General features: G+C 34.1%; 2 protein-coding genes across 3 annotated transcripts in view; both read right to left on the bottom strand.

Annotated features, from left to right (window-relative positions):
* Positions 1-21,014, bottom strand: part of LOC111711066 (dephospho-CoA kinase domain-containing protein-like) — a 23,367-nt gene extending 2,353 nt beyond the window's left edge. The window contains exons 1-8 of the mRNA XM_023485312.1: positions 20,948-21,014; positions 20,100-20,117; positions 18,301-18,304; positions 2,271-2,346; positions 1,484-1,552; positions 1,031-1,222; positions 640-717; positions 129-242 (exon numbers count right to left, since the gene is read on the bottom strand). Coding sequence (XP_023341080.1) covers positions 129-242; positions 640-717; positions 1,031-1,222; positions 1,484-1,552; positions 2,271-2,346; positions 18,301-18,304; positions 20,100-20,117; positions 20,948-21,014 — 618 coding nt within the window. The remainder of the gene's footprint in view (positions 1-128; positions 243-639; positions 718-1,030; positions 1,223-1,483; positions 1,553-2,270; positions 2,347-18,300; positions 18,305-20,099; positions 20,118-20,947) is intronic.
* Positions 8,843-18,223, bottom strand: LOC111711072 (DNA-directed RNA polymerase II subunit RPB1). Of its 2 annotated transcripts, none has more exons than XM_023485320.1 (3): positions 16,940-18,223; positions 12,208-12,346; positions 8,843-9,231 (listed from the first exon to the last, which is right to left on the bottom strand). In XM_023485320.1, exons 1-3 carry the CDS (start codon positions 17,571-17,573, stop codon positions 9,132-9,134), a joined length of 873 nt encoding a protein of 290 aa, XP_023341088.1. In that variant the 5' UTR covers positions 17,574-18,223; the 3' UTR covers positions 8,843-9,131. The 2 variants fall into 2 exon arrangements, with proteins under 2 accessions (XP_023341088.1, XP_023341089.1); XM_023485321.1 differs by lacking the exon at positions 16,940-18,223 and adding an exon at positions 16,433-16,914.

Raw genomic sequence — 21,014 nt, 5'->3', positions numbered from 1 at the left:
GGATTATAAATTAATTGTGAATATTTTTAAAAAATCATTTCGCATACATTACTGAATATTTACAGGAAATATCTTTCAATTGAATTGAAAAAATTTATCATAAAATGTATGGTAAAATTTTGTCCTACCTTGGTACTAACAAAATACAGAATGCCTGTAACACCTCCAACAGCTAAACCAACCAGGAGACGAAGCTTCCAATGGAAATATGAAGCAGACAGTCTTTTGTGTATACGGTTAACCTACAGAATAATACGGTTAACCTACAGAATAATATGGATAATCTACAGAATAATATGGTTACTCTACAGAATAATACGGTTAACCTACAGAATAACACGGTTAACCTACAATAAAAAAAGGTTAACCTACAGAATAATAAAGTTAACCTACAGAATAATACGGTTAACATACAGAATAATCTGCAGATATGTGTTAAGTTAATCAAGTTAAAGGAGTGTAGGCGTAATTTAAAGTAACCATCTATTTAGAGATTGGAATGTCCGATACACAACTGTACCCTTTTAACCTTAATTAAATCAAACATGGTAAAATCTTGCCGTAATACAACCAATTATTCATTTTTTTCTCAAATCTAAAAAAATATGAATAATATACACCCCTGTCCATTCGTGGTACCTGCTGCCTTGAATCCTCCAGGTTTCCACTGTTTTCAATCACAAACTGAGCCCTGGTGGCCTTCACATCCAAAGGCATCTGTTAAAAATTAAAACTAATATGTAAATAAAACTTTTAGCTTGGCATAATCAGATTGGCAGAGGTTCATAAGGATTCATAAGGAAGTGAAATCTGCAAGAGGTCCCAATGAGGTATATGAGGTAATATCTTAAAATCCCCCACTCTCCTCTATTTCATCCCCTTTGTGTTGGAAAAATGAATTTCAAAGATTTTCGGGGAGAAAAGGAATACATGTACATTAATTGGGAAATACATTTATTTTCCACAATAAGGGGAAGAAGAAAAATTTATGACATACGAAGGGAAGGGGGATTGTTAAGTTTTAACTAACCTGAGCTCCGATCATGAGTTTAGATTCCCTCTCCGATAGATGTCTTTGCTCCATCAACCTCTGGAGCTGGAGATCCTCCTCACACGTGACCACCACGATCTTGTGCATGTAGGGGACCATCACCCCGGCCTCGAACAGCAGGGGCAGATCCATGATGATGAACTGGTAGCCAGAAAAAGCGCATTTTACCGCCTACAAAAGTACCAAAGTAAAAACTTATAAATTGGAAAACCTGGGATTTTTTTTTGGGGGGGGGGGATCACTATGATTAATAGAAACTTTAAAATAAGAATTATTAGATGGGATTTTAGAACTAAAACAGGATATCGACCGATAAAAATAGTTATGGATCACAAAGCAAATAAAAAAGTTAGGTATTTCTGCAATTTTTCTTGGAAAAATCCCTCAGTTTAAAAAAAAAAAAAAATTTAAATATGTATTTGACCGGCCCACCTCCCAGCACATTTCTCTGTAGATTTCAGGGTGTGTTATTCTATTCAGCTTTTGCCGCTGATTCTCATCCTGTAGAGAGAAAAAATAGATGTTTTTTATTATTTAAACAATTTTGGTTGAAAAGGCGTGAACGTGATCAAATCGAACCTCGTCTTGTAAAAGAAAAAGTTAATTAGTTACTTAGAAACAATTTTAGTTAAAAAGGCGAAATGTTCCCTACCGTGAATTATTTTATAAAAATACGAATAAATAATTAAATCGGAAGGATATTGGACATCAAATTTTATTTCACCATATTTTGATACTTTTAACCTGTAAATTTATTTAATTTCCTGTAAAAACCATTTATTTTCCCTCCCAAAAAATATTCCCCCCTCCCCCATTCAGCAAATGACTGCCCTAAAACATCCTAATCTTAAGGGAAAATGATTTCATATTAGAGGCAGGGTTGGGGTAAATATTTATTTTCAAGAAAAAATGTATATACCGAGCCCCGTTACAATGCACTGCAGAATGCAGGGGTGTATACTTTTCAAAATTACCCCCTGGGAAAGGAAAACTTGATTTTTGATAATTCGGGGGAGGGGGTAAAAAATGGGTAAAGCAAGTTTTGTTATTCTTTTTAAAAGTTTTCACCCGAACAGAAAAATTATTTTCTAAAAAGGGGGAGGGGGAATGTCACAATACTACAATTGAAAACAAAATGGCGATATGAAATTAAAAAAATGCACTAAGAAATAAATCTTTCACGCAGGAAAAAAGTAACAAAGAAAAGAAAAAGACTTGCCTCGAATATAATGGTTCTAAGAGCTGCTCGGTTTAATTCACCGTTGTCATGGAATACACAGCTCCCAAACTCATCCCTGGAATAAAGTGATCATGGAATACACAGCTCCCAAACTCATCCCTGGAATAAAGTGATCATGGAATACACAGCTCCCAAACTCATCCCTAGAATGAAGTGATCATGAAATACACAGCTCCTAAACTTATCACTGAAAAAGGGTGCTAAAACTAAAGCAGAAAATTATAGGCCGGTCTCTCTAACTTCAATACCTTGTAAAATGTTTGAATCTATTATCAAGGACCAATTAATAAATCATCTTCTGGACAATCACCTGATAAAAAATACTCAGCATGGATTTCTCAGCAATAAATCTGTTACCACAAATCTCTTAGAATTCCTTGAAAAAATTATTGAGATGTTTGATAATAACAAGCCTCTAGATATAATATACCTGGACTTCGCCAAAGCTTTTGATAAAGTGCCGAAACAAAGACTAATTAAAAAGTTAGAGGCCCATGGAGTTAAAGGAAATGTACTCAAGTGGATCCAAAACTGGCTCACTGGAAGAAAACAACGAATTGTTCCAAATGGTAAAAGCTCAGACTGGTGCGATGTTAAATCAGGTGTACCTCAGGGGTCGGTTCTTGGCCCACTTGCATTCATTGTTTTTATCAATGATATTGATGGTTGCACGGATAACTTATCCGTGCAACCATCAATATCATTGATAAAAGATAACCGTATGATAATTAGTAAATTTGCCGACGACACAAAACAGAGTCATCAACAGGAAGATCATCATCATATTCAGGAAGCACTTGATAAACTGGTGGTCTGGGCAGACACTTGGGGCATGGCTTTCAACACAGCCAAGTGCAAGGTTCTTCACATAGGGAGAAACAACACTGAACATGTCTACAACATGAGGGGGGCTGATCTCACAGTTGTTGATCATGAAACTGATCTTGGAATCATTACCCAAAAAAAATTGCGACCTGGACTACAATGTAAAGAGGCAGCAAAAAAAAAGCCAGAATTGTTCTTGGCCAGATCACACGGGCTTTCACCTATAGAGACAGGCATATTTTTGTGAGACTTATTTAAAACATTTGAAACATTTGAAACATTTGAAACATATGAAACATTTGAAACATTTGAAACATTTGAAACATTTGAAACATTTGAAACATTTGAAACATTTGAAACATTTGAAACATTTGAAATATTTGAAACATTTGAAACATTTGAAACATAAACCTAAACTATACTACGGTGGTAGGCAATTATATCAATATAATAAAGACGACTTTTCATTTAAGTTTTAATTGTTAACAAGCTTTTCTCGAATTACGATTTAACCAGCAATTAAAGAGAACATTTTTTAATTAACAGCTTCTCTTTGTTTCCATGCTTTTGTGTATCCATGCTTTATAAGTTTGATATCAATCAAAATTTAAATCGAAAGTCGTCTTAACTATATCGATAAAATCGCCTACCACCGTATGAAAAACGATCTTTTCACTCTAAATGGGGTGTAAAGCCACTTGGAGTGTTGAGTTTAGAGTGTGAATCAATGTGAAGTATGGAGTGTAAAACCATGTGGAGTATTGAGTTTGAGTTAAGACTAGGGTTTGCAGCGAAAATGCGAAAATTTTCATTCGCATTTCGCAAACTTTTTCGCGAAATTTCGCACTTTATCGCGAAAATGAATGACGCGAAAAAAGCAAAACAAAACGAAAACCATAGGCTTTTATTTGCATTTATTTTTAAAATTCCGAGTTTTTTCGTGAAATTTTCACATTTTTCGCGAACTTTATCACTTCTTATTTCGCGAAAATTTCGTATTTTTCGCGAAACATATTAAAGCGAAATTTCGCGAAAAAACGAAAAATTTCACGAAAATTATTTTCACGAGGAAAATGCGAAATTTTCGCGAAACAATTTTTTCTTTTTGCTGAAAACCCTAGTTTAGAGTGAGAATCTATGTCGAGTGTAAAACCACATGGAGTGTTGAGTTCAGAGTGTGAACTCATTTGGAGTGTTAAGTTTAAAGTGTGAAGCTATGTGAAGCGTTGAGTTTAGAATGTGAAACCATGTGGATTGTGGAGTGTGGAGTAAGAGTGTGAAACTATAGAAGTTTAAAGTGTAAAACTATATTGTGTTGAATTTAGTGTTTAAAACCATGTGAATTGTGGAGTTTTGAGTTTAGAGTGTGAAACCATGTGGAGTGTTGAGTTTATAGTTTGAAACTATGTGGAGTGTTGAGTTTATAGTTTGAAACTATGTGGAGTGTTAAGTGTGAAACCATGACCTCGATGCTCTAGAATTATATTTACACAACCTTTGTTTTTTATAATTAGAACTCATCAACCATGAATACTTTACACTGATTACATTGAAGAGGATAGAAGAGGGGGTATAGGGAAGGGGAGGGGGGATTGAGTACTCAAAAAAACCTTCTACTTTGACTAAAAATGACAAATATCCTTACTTAAAATAATGTTTTTGAAACTCCCAAAAATGGCTATTATATTACAAAATAAATTGATGAATTTTTTCCTTTTAACCAAATATTCAAACTTTAAAGGATGTTTTACTTTGTATAAGAACACACACACCCACTTTTAATGAGTAACACACAATAAGATTATATAATTTGGTTTGGGAAGGGAATCAACACTTGCTTGAGCTATATTATTGGTAACTAGATTTTAGAAAATTATGAGAAACAATTTCTTTTATATGGGACTGGGGCCGGGGGGGGTGAAAATTCGTCATTGCACCCCCCTTTCAGAAGAAAGGGGGGTGCGCCTGCACCCTTGCACCCCCCCCCCCTGGTTACGGGCCTGTAATGTTTGTATTAGCTACGGGTGGGATGTGGGGGCGAAGTTATGAGTTTCTGGCCCAAATATTAAATCTTTAAATATGTGAGGTCAGGCTTAGTGAAAATTGAGTTATAATTGGGTCTCGGGAAACGAGGCGGCTTACGATATTTTCACGAGGGCGGGAGATTTTTGTTAATCTCCCGCCCCCCTTCCCCGTCTTGAGAAATCCCCCCTCCCCCTTGAATTTGTAACGGTATTTTGGTCACTTTCATGTCAAAATGGAAATGTGGGAATTCCAACTTTAAAAATTTTTCCTGGAAGAACAAACTATTTATAAATGATATATAAATTCTTAAGATGTGTTAAGTTGTTTTGGAGTTCTTTAGAAACCCCCTCTCCCCCTCCTAAAGTTTTTTGCTTTACACCTTTCGAAACTGAAGAATACAGACAGCAAGAAGGCTTTAATTTTGAGGCTGTTCATTTTTTCTTTAAATGCAATTTCATAATGATAATTAATGTTTAGGCTTCTTCATATTTTTTTCATTTCGAAGCTATTGATCTTAATTTACAGGGTTACCCGCAAAGGATGAGACTGCAAAGACGACTTGAACCTCCCAAGGTTGAATAAAATCTTTTGTCTGAAAAATATTCTTTCAATTTCTTATTTCATTATCTTCCAGAGAAAGCAACAAGTTTACAGCCACAGGAAACCTTTAACGTAAGAAACATGCAGTATTAATTTCGTACCGTACAATCGTCTCTGAAATCTCATCCTTATGTGGGTAACCCTGTATGTAAAGCATTTACAGAAATGTCTTTTAGTACAGGGTTACCCACAAAGGATGGGACTTCAATAACGACCATAAACTCGTTAAATATGTTGGTATAAAAGTGAAATTAAAATGATTCGGCAATAAAACAGAGTGTACAGTAATAACCATGATTTCTGAGATAGGAAGACGACTTTTAGACTCAAGTTATAACTTTAAAAGGTCCAAAGTGCATGGAACACGGCAATTTATAGGTTATTGTAACTATAAACCAACCCATTTCACTAAATTAGTGATTTAATCAGTGTTTAGTAAAACTATTTGCTTTGCAACAACATCAAATTCACTTAATGCTAAACTGTCGTCTTCCTTTTCTATTGTATTCTGGTTATGACTGGAGGAAAACGAACTAAGTAAGTTTTGTACACTGTAAAGTCGTCTCTGAAGTCTCATTTATTTTGGATAAATCTGTATTTCTAATATGAAAATCAAACAACAGTGCTCATTTGTACTTTGAAATAATGAATCTTGATGTTTATGAGGATAATTATCTTTATGCAGGGTTACACACAATGTATTTTAAAAAAGATCTGAAACCCTTAAAATATGAGGATTCAAAGGTTATGATATTTTTATGGCTTATCATATTGATTTGACAAAGAAAGAAAAAAGTTTACAGCTGCTAGAATCATGAATATCAGGAAACCGTATAAATTCCGTACAGTCGTCTCTGAATGCCTTTTGTGGGTAACCCTGTATGTAAAGCATTTACAGAAATGTCTTTTAGTACAGGGTTACCCACAAAGGATGGGACTTCAATAACGACCATGTGCATGGAACACGGCAATTTATAGGTTATTGTAACTATAAACCAACCCATTTCACTAAATTAGTGATTTAATCAGTGTTTAGTAAAACTATTTGCTTTGCAACAACATCAAATTCACTTAATGCTAAACTGTCGTCTTCCTTTTCTATTGTATTCTGGTTATGACTGAAGGAAAACGAACTAAGTAAGTTTTGTACACTGTAAAGTCGTCTCTGAAGTCTCATTTATTTTGGATAACTCTGTATTTCTAATATGAAAATCAAACAACAGTGCTCATTTGTACTTTGAAATAATGAATCTTGATGTTTATGAGGATAATTATCTTTATGCAGGGTTACACACAATGTATTTTAAAAAAGATCTGAAACCCTTAAAATATGAGGATTCAAAGGTTATGATATTTTTATGGCTTATCATATTGATTTGACAAAGAAAGAAAAACGTTTACAGCTGCTAGAATCATGAATATCAGGAAACCGTATAAATTCCGTACAGTTGTCTCTGAATGCCTTTTGTGGGTAACCCTGTATTTTGATCTAAGTGAAGATACAATGAAAACGTTTCATATTTCTATCCCTTCAAGTCCACAGAAATACAGAACAGGATTTCCAACAAAGGATGTGATTTTATAGACGACTGTACCGAATTTACTGAGTTCTTTTATCATGATTCAATTGAATCACTTATATACTATAACACCGTACGTTATTCACAACAATGTTCATTAAACAACAAAACCTCTGAATAAAATATAAAAGCTGTTCCATATATATTATATCAATACACAAATAATATTGTATGTAAAATTCGATAGTCTCTATTAATTGCATGCTATGCAATTCTTTCAGGCAATTTTTGACAAATATCAGTTTTACTTTTGACAAATATTAGCATATGTTTAACACCAATTTTGCAAGGGCTTTTCAACAAAAAAATTTGAGATCCGTAGTTTAATCATATCTTTTTCGAAAAAATGTATATTAAGCGAACTAAGCAAATATTACGAATTTACTTGAATTTTTATCCAGATAAAAACAGTGAAGATGAAATATCTCGGCAGTAATGTCAAGGGCTCATTTTTTAATATTTACAAGGTGTTCCATGAAACATGACATTTGGGATTAAACTTGAACATCGTCTTTGATATTAAAAGTAATTTGCGGCATTGATTCGTGAACCTAATTTTTAATATACGGTGGCAAGCGAATATAGCAATATGTAAAATGAAGACGACTTTCGATTTCAATTTTGAATTATATCAAGCAGTAAAACAGCCTGGAAACACAAAAATATGGAAACAAAGAGAAGCTGTCAACTAAAAAAGCTTCTCTTTTATTGCTTGTAAACTTGTAATTCGAAAAAAGCTTGTTAACAATTGAAACTTCAATAAAAAGTGGTATTTATTATATTGATATAAAAGTCTACCACCGTTGATTCTTGAAACAACAGTCACAAAAATTCCGCTTATTCTATGCATTTCCAAAACGTGGTTTGCCATTTTTGTGCTTTGTACATTTTGTTTAATTGGATTAAAAAAAACTTGATCAATACTTAATTAATGTTAATATATAATATATTGGTCTTACTTTGTTTAAGATATTAAGAACTTTGATAAGGTTTTCATTCTTCTAGTTTATTATAGCCTGCGGGATTCCATAATGTGGTCTACCGGTTTTGCATCTTCAAAATTGACAGAGATATTAAGAAATCTGTCCAGATTCCATATAATTAAATTACCCGTTTAAATCGTTTAAATCTCTGTCAATGTTAAAGATACAAACAAGGCAGACCACGAATTGGAAAGCTCATATAAGCCGTTAATCTTTATTTTGATACACACTTTGTCATGAATAATAATTCTGTAAAAAAATAAAGACGATTTTACCGTCGTCTCTAAATTCCCGAGTTTATTGGGACACCCTGTATCATAAAAAAAGAAGAGGAAAACAGTACAAAAAGCATTTATTAAAACAAATAAAAACTAACAACGAGGTATAAAATAAAAAACAATACTAGCTATATAAATACTTTATATAGACTTAACTAGACTAATTCCCAAATTTATATCAGCATTCATCTCCATTGAGGGGGCATTACAATATTTATGATCACAATTTATTAGATACAGTTAGTCAAAGCTATACTCTATGTTAGAGAAGGTACAAGTCAATATCGTCTTTATATAGGTCTCGAGGTCCCTTCCCAAATAAGTCTCTGTCCTGTGAATGTCACATACAAATATTAATCCTGGAACCATATTTTAGGATTAGATTCCACGGATGCCAAAATCCTGTGAATGAATCGATTATCGATTTACCACCGATAATTGATTAATCTTAGGTGCAATTGATTGTCAAAGCTATGGTTCAAATCGAGATTCTTTCGAGGCCGGTTAACCCTGCGATCAGGTTGACCGGTTGATGAGCTTGGGGTCGATTTAGAACATGGATCCGCACTTGTTCTTGTGGCAGTCCTTGGGGGAGTTGAAGGTCTTCATCAGCTTGCTGTACTTAGAGGGAACATAAGCCTCAGCAGCGCTAAACAAACAGATGAATTATTATTTTGAATATTTTTCCCAAAAAAATGTTATTATGTTTTTATCCTATAGTCTTTAAAACCTTGTTCTGTTCCATCCTGTTTTTTTGTTATCCTTATGTTTCCTATCTATCTATTTATATACAGGGTGTCCCAAAAAACATGGGAATTCAGTGACGAATTCGATATCGTCTTTTCAAATAATTTATACACTTAATACTTAAATTGGGCCAACAATGTTTATGATTGAACTCTAGTGCTACAGTTTTAGTATAGTTTAGGGCATTTTAATTTTAAAACCGGATTAAAGAGAAAAGGCTCAAGTTCTAAAACTGAAAGTATAATAAAAAGTTTTCCCCCATTTAAAAACATCTGGTGAATTAAATCTTCTGCTTGGCTCAGAGTAGCTGAATTGTAGCAACAGATGAAAGTTGAATAGAGTTAAGAGCTTGAAACATTTGAAACATTTGAAATATTTGAAACATTTATAACATTTGAAACATTTGAAACATTTCAAACATTTGAAACATTTGAAACATTTAAAACATTTGAAACNAGGAAGGGGCAGGAGCAGAATAGGAAGGGGCAGGAGCAGAGTAGGAAGGAGCAGGAGCAGAGTAGGAAGGGGCAGCAGGAGCAGAATAGGAATGAGTTGGAGCAGAATAAGAAGGGGGTTACATGCTGTGGATAGTTAAACCTATCTAGCATAAAACTAGCACGTGTATTAAAACCCATTTCTAGAACTCGAGTTTTTTTTTGGGTTTTCTCTGTATCGTCTATGAAAACGTTTGTTTGTTCAAGGTTGTAAAAAAAACCTTTCTGAATTTGTCTCGTTTTGGGTAAAATTTAGGGACGTATAAAATATTTTATGAGCTCATAATTTAGAAAGTTACACATTTGTGTTTCAATCAAAGACCTTACTTTTTCTTCAATATATATATATATTTATATATAATACAAGAAGACCTGAGATTACATCTTAAAGAACCGAACTTTTGGCTGAAAAATGCTAATTAGTTTATTACCTTACAAAACCGAAACTTGACCTATATTTACTCTCTTTTCATTCTTCATGTTCTCATCAATCAAAATGAAGATAATGTTTTCAAAGAATTTGAATGATTTGTGAGAATCCTGTTAAACTTGGTTTCCTTGGTTCAGGAGAAAGCGGAATCTTGAATTCTTGCTCCCAGCTCAAACCTATACCCTGAGCTGTGTAAGCTTAAACCTATACCTTGAGAAACAAGGTCAGATACACAACACAACCCCAGATACCAGGACAGACAGAGGAGGGGGGGGGGTTAGGAATGAATATACTTAAAACATTAGATTTTATACATCGTTAATATATATATATATAAATCAATAGGGGGTTACCGTGTCCCTGAATGTATTTAGCTCTGGTTCGCGAACTAATTAAAAGATTATCTATGTTGAACTCCTAGTGGGATATAATCTGCAGCACGAGGCCTAAGCTAAACTTGTTAACTTTAATTAGGTACTAGGGTACACGGTGTTTTACTCAGCGGGGGCATGGGGGAGGGGGGGGGATAAAGTAATGAAGAGCTAGGGAAAATCTATTGGTTTTCAAGTTCACGATACCTTTTTTGTTTTCGTTAAAGTCTCTGATAAAAAAATTAACTAATTTTTCGTGGATTTTATCACCACGGAAGAGGGACTTTTAGTTTTGTCTTAAATACTTTTTTAATGTAAACATTTTTTTTTTCGATTTTTCGACAAGCTAATTAAAGCAAATCATTTGATGATGAAAAATCTCGTGTAAGTGTATCAAAGGATTGCTAATAATGGTATTTAATGCATATCGAGGACTTGGCTTTTGCATGCATATAGGAGGCTCATATTATAATGCATGCATGCAGGGTATGCACGAGTGATATCGCAGGATAAACAAAGGGGGAGGGGGGGGGATAAGAGAAAATAATAGGAAGAAGTTGACACAAGGACAAATTCCTTGAAGTTTTGTCTCCTCTGGTCTTCTTAGTTTTCTTGGTTTTCTGACCGAAGAATCCTACTTGGCAACTTTCTCCTGCTGTAAGGTCGACGNAGGAGAGGGGAGGGGTAGGAACAAAGTCATATATTGAGCTGAATAGCTTGGGGTTCGATCCTAAATAATCAGCGGATGTAGGAGAAATGCATGAACTAATGAATGGTTGACCTTCATTCAACTTTTATTGTTTCCTTTTTCAAATCTTTAAACATTCCGTCTTACCCCAACTCTTTGCTTCAGTTTAATTTTTACGCGTAATTTCAAGTGACCCTGAATTTAGCCTGCTTATAAACAGTCTCGTCAAATTTTCAGACAGGGTTGACTTTGAAGTGTTGTACGCCCTAAGCTTAGATTTTACCGCTCTAACTCACTTATGCTTTTCTTTAGTCCTTTACATGTACATTTTAGCACTGTAAAGCACTTGTTGTTAGCTTTAAATTTTTAGAAGTAATTGGCAAAATTCTCAACGATTTTTGCTTTTTGCTTTAAATCACAGTGACGTAAACTTACAGGATTTTATCGTTTTATCTTTAAAAGTGTTGAATTCTTACAGTTTCCATCATTGTCCCAGAGATAGAAAAAAAAACATCTTTGGTGAGAAAACAATTTAAATTTAAGCGTTCAGTCCCTTAAAATGGTAGCTACAGATTTTTTCTATCTCTTAATCTTTTCTATTTGTTTCTTTAATTTTTTAATAGAACCTAAATTTATTTTAGTCTTTTATCTACCTATATACAGGGTTGAAAACAATTATAAGACTTCATAGACGACTGTACGGAGATTATTCATTTTTTTATTCTTAGTTCCTTTCAGCTCTATTCTTTTCTATCATTAGAAAAATTCAGTGCAAGTCACACAAAAAAGTTGTTTAAGTCTCATCTTTTGTTGGTACCCCTGTAAGTATCCCTATTAATTTACTCCTGCTCCAATCCTTTTTTATGTTAAAGTGATATTTTTCAAACAAACTTACGTGAAAACTTTCTTGGAGATTCCGGCATCAGAAATGATTCCTCCGATCTCGCAAGCAACCCTTTCCATACACTCCTCAGACTCCAGGACGGCCATGGTGATGTCTTGGATCCTCTCAACGATGGAGTTACCGGAAACCTCTGGAATTAACAAGATTAAAATCAATTCTCAGGGGTTGAAACTATGCTGCAGATAGAATTGCTGTAAACACAATTGATAGAAAATCAGTTTCTGTAAAATTAAGAATTAAATTAAATAATTTATTCTAGAAACTGCACTCAACATATCAAAGGTTTAAGCAATCATGTTTGCAGTCAAAAATTTATTTATATCATAATATTCTGTTCTTGCTCTAATAGAAATATTTTGTACTGTCATTATATATACTATATTATATTTACTAACATTATATTTATTGTACAGTACAGCCTGTATAATGTACAGGATGTCCCAGTAAACATGGGAATTCAATAACGAATTCGATATCGTCTTTTTTATGAATTAGCATTGTAATACCTGATTTCAAAAGACATAATATTATTATTTATTATTATTATTATTTATTTGTATATTATAATTTCTGTTTTTCCAAGTACAACCGTATGCAGTACATAAACAAACCAATTGTAAACATAGCATACGAAAATCTTACGAATTACAGCTTTCTCAGTCATGTATCACTATACTAAATCAAAGAATTATTTGAAAAGACGATATCGAATTCTTCACTGAATTTCCATGTTCATGGGACATCCTGTACATGTGATACACACCATATATAGTTATGTACCAAACCTTATTAAATACTAAAAATTGTTCCAAGCCCGACAATAAAATAAGGTTTTAAATAATAGAGAATTTGCTTGCAAATTTATTTGTACATTTAAAAGTGGCTAATTAGTAAATGACTAAAAGTACAAGGTCCCTGTTCAATGTTAAAATAATCTATGCACAAGAACAAGGTCAAAGTCAGTGGAACATAATAATTCAGAAACCAACCCACTGTAACATTTTCGATATCAAATGATTAATTTTTACAAATAATTACTTTTTACCAGAACTATTTTTAAGAGATTAAAACATTAGATTTTATACATCGTTAATATATATATATATAAATCAATAATATATATATATATATATATACATAACAATCCAATATTAAACCAAATATTCATACATGAATAGATATGTAACACTACAACCTATGGTTCATGGTTTATAGTTTAAAAAGTGAAATTTTCAAAATTAAGATAAAATTCTTTTTAGAGTAGTATGAATATTTTTGAATAAATATTTTTATATTCAGAAATGTGGGTTATGTTAGCTGGTGAAATATTGGTTAGTAAATTGACTAAATTACCATCTAATTGATTGATTGATTTAAGATCAATTTACTGGGATATCCTCCTGACTTCATAGAGACCTTTGACTTAATAATTTGACCTGCTTGAACCAGAACTTTCAAATCCTTTCGAGTATTGTAATTTTTTTCCTTACCAGGGGGGGCTAAAAATCTCCTGAAACGCAGAGATTTCACTGGTCCAGGGGGGTCTTAGCCCCCATAGTCCCCCCCTTGAGAACGGCTCTGAATGTTATGATTATGTATCTAAATAAAACGGACCTAATTTTTTAAACGATGTTTTGTCGTGGACTGCAGTAAGACAGGATATACAGAAAATTAGAGAGAAATCTAATCCAAAAGAAAAACCGCCAAATGTCTGAAGATTTGAATAATGGGTCGAAACCGTGGGAGGGGTGGGGGGGATACAACTTTCACTCCTTGAAACATCCATCTATCTATCTATCTATCCAACTAGTTTCTGAATCAGGTTTGACCCAACCTTGACTCAGGGTATAAAGTGAATCCTAGGATAGAAATATGTCCTGGAGCTTCTTAAAGGAACTATAGGATAGAATTAGGTCCCGGAGCTTCTTAAAGGGACTGTAAGATATAATTAGGTCCCGGTGCTTCTGAAGGGGCTTCTAGGACAGAATTAGGTCCCGGAGCTTCTTAAAGGGACTGTAGGATAGAATTAGGTCCCGGAGCTTCTTAAAGGGACTGTAGGCCTAATTTCATGTGACCCTCCATAACAGTGTGGCATGTTCGATTCACCATAGTACCAGCTTGAAACAATTGTCTGAATAACGAGGAAAATATCCGTAATTTCTAGCTAAAACTTTATCAAGACAGGGTTAAAGGAATGTAGCAGTAATGTAGCACCAGGAGAAATCCCGGGAAACGTTTTAGCATGGTTCCGAGATATTAGGAGTAAAAGCTTTATTTCCGGAATTGAGTATTTAACTGCGCCTGAACCTTCATGTTTCCGGTTTAAAACCAGGGTTTAAACCCCCATTAAACTTTCACTTAAATCTTGAGGAAGGTTAAATTATTCTTAGATATAACCCCATTCAACCAGATACACTGACCATATTCTTTAATGTCCCAGTTTAATGTTGGTATGATAAAACATTCGTAGAATGAATGTATTGTTTACACCCCTGTAGGTTTGCATAAATAATTAGGTTCAGAGTAGGTTTAGATTTCAATTAAGATGCCCCCTTTAGGATTGAAATGCAATAAATTACGATGTCCAAATTGTACATAAATATTATGTACAAAGTTGGAGCAATGATCAATAAAATGGATGTTATACATAAAAATATGCTTGGTGTAAAACTATAAAGATGAAAGGAAGAAAATGCTTGAGGGCCGGGTGTTGGGTATAGGTCGAGTTATACATTATAAATCATATATTTTATGCTTCTTGTTCTCAACCTCTTAAATCAACTAAATTAAGGACTAGGTTAGAAGGAAGTAATCCCATTATATTTGAGTTCATGTATTGTATATATCTATTTGCATTATTATGTTACACAATATACATCTATATAATAGACCCGTGTATGCTGTATCTTGTATATATGTCAAATACATAATATATGTATCATGTGCACATATAGATTTAAATATAAAAAGTTAGATAAAAGTAAAAGAATAAGTGTTATGAGCAGAATTTGTACTTTAGAATAAGTTTTCTACTAATAATTTGAAGACATAATTTGAAGTTATGATTTAAACCTTTTTGCTTTAGATATTTAAAAAGTTTGAATTCTAAGATAAGTAAAAGAATGTTTTAAATGTCGGAATGAATACACGTGTCCATTAGATTCCAACAATTTTTAATTTTAATTGAAAATAGATACATACCAGATCTGATAACGAATCCTATGCATCACATTATTTTTGTGATACTAATACCATTTTGTGATAAATAGGGCTAGTGTGTGATGCACGATGCATAATCTTGGTTTTTGATGCAGATAATTTACATTTGATGCATGTATTTAATTAAAAATAAAACATATATGTGACATACCATAAGTTTGTAATGCATTGCTACATGATGCATATCACATGTTTGTGATGCATTATAAACAAATTATTTTAATATGCATCATATATGCATGTGTGTAAGTGAGTATTTTAAGATAAAGTACTTTGTTTTGTCATGTGTTGTTAAGAAATACAGCACACCGGACTAACCAGAGTGAGAACCATTCGGTTTCTTCTATTTGAAAACAGACGCGTTTTGGCCGATAATTCAACAACCTTTAAACTTAAGGATTTGTTTGTTTTTTCTTTTTCATTAACAAATTTTGTGCCGACAAAAAAGTACTAAAAAATGGGCCAGCAAATTATGTTTAAGGGGTCAAATTGAGATCGAATCTCAGGCCTTTTTGGAATATTGACAGAACCGTTAAATCCACGTGACAGAGCTAATTAAGATTTCTTTTCTATTAATTGTATAAATTACAGCTGTAATTGCATAATTATCTGTATTTTGTATATGTACCTAAAATATGTATATGTACGACCTACGTGTACGCTTCATATATATGTTGTTGAGAACCCTTCAAAATAAAAAGTTTGAAAACTGCAAATTTGTGAAGGGCTCTCTTTGATAAACCAAAGTTTCAATTATAAACTGAACTGGAGCGGAACTTTATTTAAAAATTAGATAAATGAGACTTTGATTTATTTTTTAATTTACATAATTTTCACTTTTCATCGCAAATTTTTCTAATTTATAGTGCCAAATCAGATTTTTCTTAAATAATGGAGCTGTGAAAACTATGTAGCTCACAGGATGTCTCAACAAGTAATCATGCATTGCAGAGTTGTGACACCTTGTAATAAAAATGTATTTGTTTGTGTAACTCACCCTCCTCAGCTCCTCTCTTCCTTCTGCCGTTGGTAACGGGAACAACAGTGGTGCTGGGGAAAAGGAGGAAAAGTCCGAGAACGATGACAATGGGGACCCAGACCCAGCCAAGTCCGAATCCAAGGAAGGGTCCTGTATCAGTAGTACCATAAGGCGCAGGAGCATAAGATTCGGGGGCGGTGTATCCGGTGTCATATCCAGCATCATATCCTCCGGCGGAGGGGGCATATCCAGCTCCAGAGTCATAGGCAGGTTGCTCATAACCAGAAGCAGGTGCTGAGTATCCAGCTGCTGGTTCTTGGTATCCTGATGAAGGTGCTGGGGCAGCAGCTGCGGAGTGATCGTGATGATGTCCTCCGGCTCCGTCAGGGCGGGCCAGGGTAGTTCCAACGCATAGGGCAATAACTAAGTACTTCATTGTGTGCTGTGTTTATGTTTGTGCAAAACTATCTGTGTATTTATCTGAAATATGTGAGAGATTAAAATATGGTAGATGGGTTTTCCTACCTTGATTTTCATGCACATCAACATAAGATCGTCTTCGCCGACGTACAGTGTTGAGGGATACATAGGTTGGGAAAAGCAGGGATAGACCAATTAGGGCAATGATTGGTATAATGATTGAAGTAAGGTCAAGACCTCCTAAACCTCCTCCTCCGGGGGCTCCATAACCAGAAGAAGGAGGTCCATAACCACTGGCTGGGGCATCATAGGATGCTTCAGGAGCTCCATAGGCAGGAGCAGGGGCAGAATAGGAAGGAGCAGGAGCAGAATAAGAGGGAGCAGGAGCAGAATAGGAGGGAGCAGGAGCAGAATAGGAAGGGGCAGGAGCAGAATAGGAAGGGGCAGGAGCAGAATAGGAAGGGGCAGGAGCAGAATAGGAAGGGGCAGGAGCAGAGTAGGAAGGAGCAGGAGCAGAGTAGGAAGGGGCAGCAGGAGCAGAATAGGAATGAGTTGGAGCAGAATAAGAAGGAGCAGGGGCAGAATAAGAAGGAGCAGGGACAGAATAAGAAGGAGCAGAGAATGATTCAACATGATTGTGGGATCCTCCATCCCGTCTTATGAAGCTTTCATAATCTTCATCATCTACATCTCTTTTAACAATATTCTCCCCATTCATAAAGGCAAGCTTGGAGTGCATTTTCGTTCAGTCTCTTTACCAGATTATTTACAATAAACCACTGAAAAATACAAATATTTCTTAATGCATGTTTCCGGGATGCCACCTTACCTTCGGTACCATCCATTGACCGGCGCCGTCGAACTGATGTCAAGGTGACGCTATTTGGGAAAAGAAGGCTAATACCAATCAGACCAAGAATGATTATAACGACTGGGGTGAAATCAAAGCCACCTCCAACATCTCCATTGTAAGAGGGCACTGCGGGAGCGCCATATCCTTGATTATCCCGCTCAGAAGGAAGCTCTTGTGCGAAAGCTAAAGCTATCCCACTGAGAAAGACAAAGTTCCAAAGCATTTTGCAAGAAGCAGTTCCTGTAACAGGCAAGAGCATTTGAATGCAGTATTAGAAAGTACATATGTATAGCCTGAAAGTATTGCTGCTAAAAAGTTTCAGAATTTTCCCACTTTCCAAAATTCCCCCGAATCAAACGTGCTTGAGTGACCTTATCAGCTTATCAGCTTGAGTATGCCAATTAAACATTAAAGGATGAGGAAGATGGGAAGTTAAGTAAACAGAGGCCGAATTAAAAAATTTTTGAGCTGGTTCTTAAATTTACGCCGCTGTTCAAATATGGCTGGTTCCACTTAAAAGTGTATTAAATTTTTCAAGATTTAAGCCGGCGCTCAATTGAAACCGGTTTTTGAAGGATTTGAAACGCGACTTAAATTCATTAAATTCGGACACTTTACTCATGAAACAGAGATAATAATTTGTAAGAAGTAATTATAGTGAGAGTGAATTTATTACAAAGGAATAAAAAGAGTGTAGAAAAAAAGGAAAAAGAATGAGTGACCAAGGGAAAGTGAACTTAAGAAAAAAAGGAAAATGAAAGGATTGAAAGTCAATCCGGGAAAGCAAAAAAGGTGGAAAGTGAATGAAAAGAAAAGAAAGAGTGAATAAGAGAAATTAAAATAAAGAATAGTTGAATTTAGGTGTGGTCAACTGAACTCTGATTTTGCATACAAACAATCGAACATACATAAAGTGCTAATAAATACATTGTTTTGCAATTTTGCCATTCGCTACATTCAAATATTTGCAAAATATTTAGCATTCTTTTCCCATATCCGGTCAGCGGCATGGTACCCACGCGTATATTTACAAATAAAGCATTCCTAAACTAAATCAAGGCGTTATATGCGTAATATTTGCACAATGCGTAACAAATGAGTAAACGATTTCTTTATCATGCAAACTTTGCGTAAAACTTACATTTGAAAAAGTCATGAACAATGAACAATGAACATATGTGGTATAACAGAAGTTTAAAAAATAAAAAAATAAAATTATAGTTAATCACGGACAGTTTCCTACATGTTATTTGCCAACATAATTTACGCAATAATTAATTAAAAGAAACATTCCAATCATAATTTTTCCAAAGAGACATGCAAAAAGCAGAACATTTGAAGACTAAATCATAATCAATATAACTAAACCTAATAAATAATGATAAAATGTGCAAGGGGGCAGGGGGGGTTTCCTAATTTCAAAAAATCGAAATTAAGCTACTAGAAGAAGAAGGGAAAACTTAGATTTTTATTAGATTGTTAAATGATTAAAAAATTTTAAATAAAAAAGTGTGTTTTTGGAATTTTGGAGTAATTGCGGGTTAGAGGGGGGGGGGGGAACAGTGAAGCAGCAACAGCGGGGGAAGGAGTGGGTATATCTCAAGAAATATATCTGAATTACGATCTAAGGACCTAGGACCCTGTCAAGTCAGAAAGTGGAAAGATTAAACGATTTCAAGAAAATGTTGCAACCTTTGCTGGACAGTGGACACCACTTAAATTAAAAAAAATTAATTTTGTTTAATATTCAAATTTAATGCGGCCTTGTACGGTTAAAAAATCTTTAATTATTTATTATAAACTTTTGTACAAAAGAACTGAACATTTGCCACAAACTCTAGTTTTCGAATCCTTTTATCTTTGCAAAATTACATTAAAGACATTTTCTTATGATTAAAATAGTTTATTCTGTGAGATCATGATTTAAATATAAGGTTGCGAACATTTTAGAAATAGGAAAATTGAGTTTAGTAGCGAGTAATCAGTTTCTCTCATAATGTATGCCATTAAATAACAGCAACCGAACTTTTTAAAGAGATTAGTGTCAGGTTTGTTCTCTCTCTCAATCTTTATAATTTTTAAAATCTTTAAAAACCAGAAACTCTATTTGAATTTGATAAGCGTGCATATATATTGGATGCGTGTTAAGAAAATGTTGATTGTAAACTTGAATGCACATGCAACCCCCCCCCCATCTACACTTTTACCTCACGGGGTGACTAATTAACCTCCCCCCCATCCCGACATTCTAACATGCATTGCCTATTAGCCCTACCCCCATTAAACATATATTACCCATTTGCCTCCCCCCCATTTCCTCCCCCACTGCATCTCTACGTTCAAGCTATGTGGGCATAGGATTAGATGTGTCTTGTAAGATTTGTATGATGATTGTAAATATTAAAAATAAACTTGCTATCCAAATCAATTCTTAAAGTCATTACAAAAGTTAAAGTAACGGTTTAAGAACATCATAATTGTAATACAACATAAAGAAAACAAAATATTAGAGTTTTTAAACATGAATCTAGTTTTTCAAGTTTTTACAATGAACAAATTAAAATGAAAGAAAACCAAAATTACTGTTCAAGAAATGTTTGTTTTTTGACAATAAATAAAGTCTGTGTAACCAACATTTTGCATGAAACAGGTGATCAGAATCCACCTCTAGAAATCCATTAACAAGCATTAAAAAAAAATAAGATGGTTTAATATTCAAATTATTGAATCTATTGATGAATCTTCTCTCCCCTGAAGCAAGGTATTGCCTAGCTGGGAAAATATAAAATATTTTCAGAAAAATTCACAGGACACTTAGCATATAATAAGCAACATGGGAAATAATGTAAATAAGGTGACAAGAAGGAATGGGGAGAGAAAGGGGGGGGGATTAAATATTTTAATTCTGTAGTACCCTTTAGTTATCAGTGGATGAGGATATGATTGATGAGTTTGACCTATTTGAACAATCTTAACACAAGATCTTGTTTGTTTATGTTGTAAAGCACTGGACTTTAAAAATCTTATCTTTATATATGTTTTAAGCGTGTAAATGAGTAAATTATGGTGCACGCGTGGTTTTTTCATAATTGGTTTTAAGCATACGAAAAATGTAGAAATGTGTTTTGATTTTTATATTTTATATTCATGTTTCTTTTACGTCTAATTTTCTAACTATGAACTCAATAACTGAGTATAGAATTTTCTTTAAGTATATTCAATGCGCGTCGAATTTTGGATCGCGCGCTACTTCTTCCTACTATGAATATATGTTATGTCGCTTCGGAGAACTGCACAGAACTGATACCTTAGCGAACATTTCTCCAT

This window comes from Eurytemora carolleeae, unplaced genomic scaffold (genome assembly GCF_000591075.1).
Source record: "Eurytemora carolleeae unplaced genomic scaffold, Eaff_2.0 scaffold946, whole genome shotgun sequence".
Taxonomy (NCBI): domain Eukaryota; kingdom Metazoa; phylum Arthropoda; class Copepoda; order Calanoida; family Temoridae; genus Eurytemora; species Eurytemora carolleeae.
Note: the sequence above shows the minus strand (reverse complement) of the source record. Positions and strands in the feature narration are given on the sequence as shown.

Bases quoted from the DNA above. Each gene is read 5' to 3' on its own strand.
- LOC111711072 (XM_023485320.1), bottom strand. From the start codon at position 17,573: ATGCACTCCAAGCTTGCCTTTATGAATGGGGAGAATATTGTTAAAAGA. The intron at 12,347-16,939 runs GTAGGAAAACCC...TGTTAATTCCAG, and splicing joins TGATGTGCATGAAAATCAAG to AGGTTTCCGGTAACTCCATC. The intron at 9,232-12,207 runs GTAAGTTTGTTT...CTGTTTGTTTAG, and splicing joins ATCTCCAAGAAAGTTTTCAC to CGCTGCTGAGGCTTATGTTC.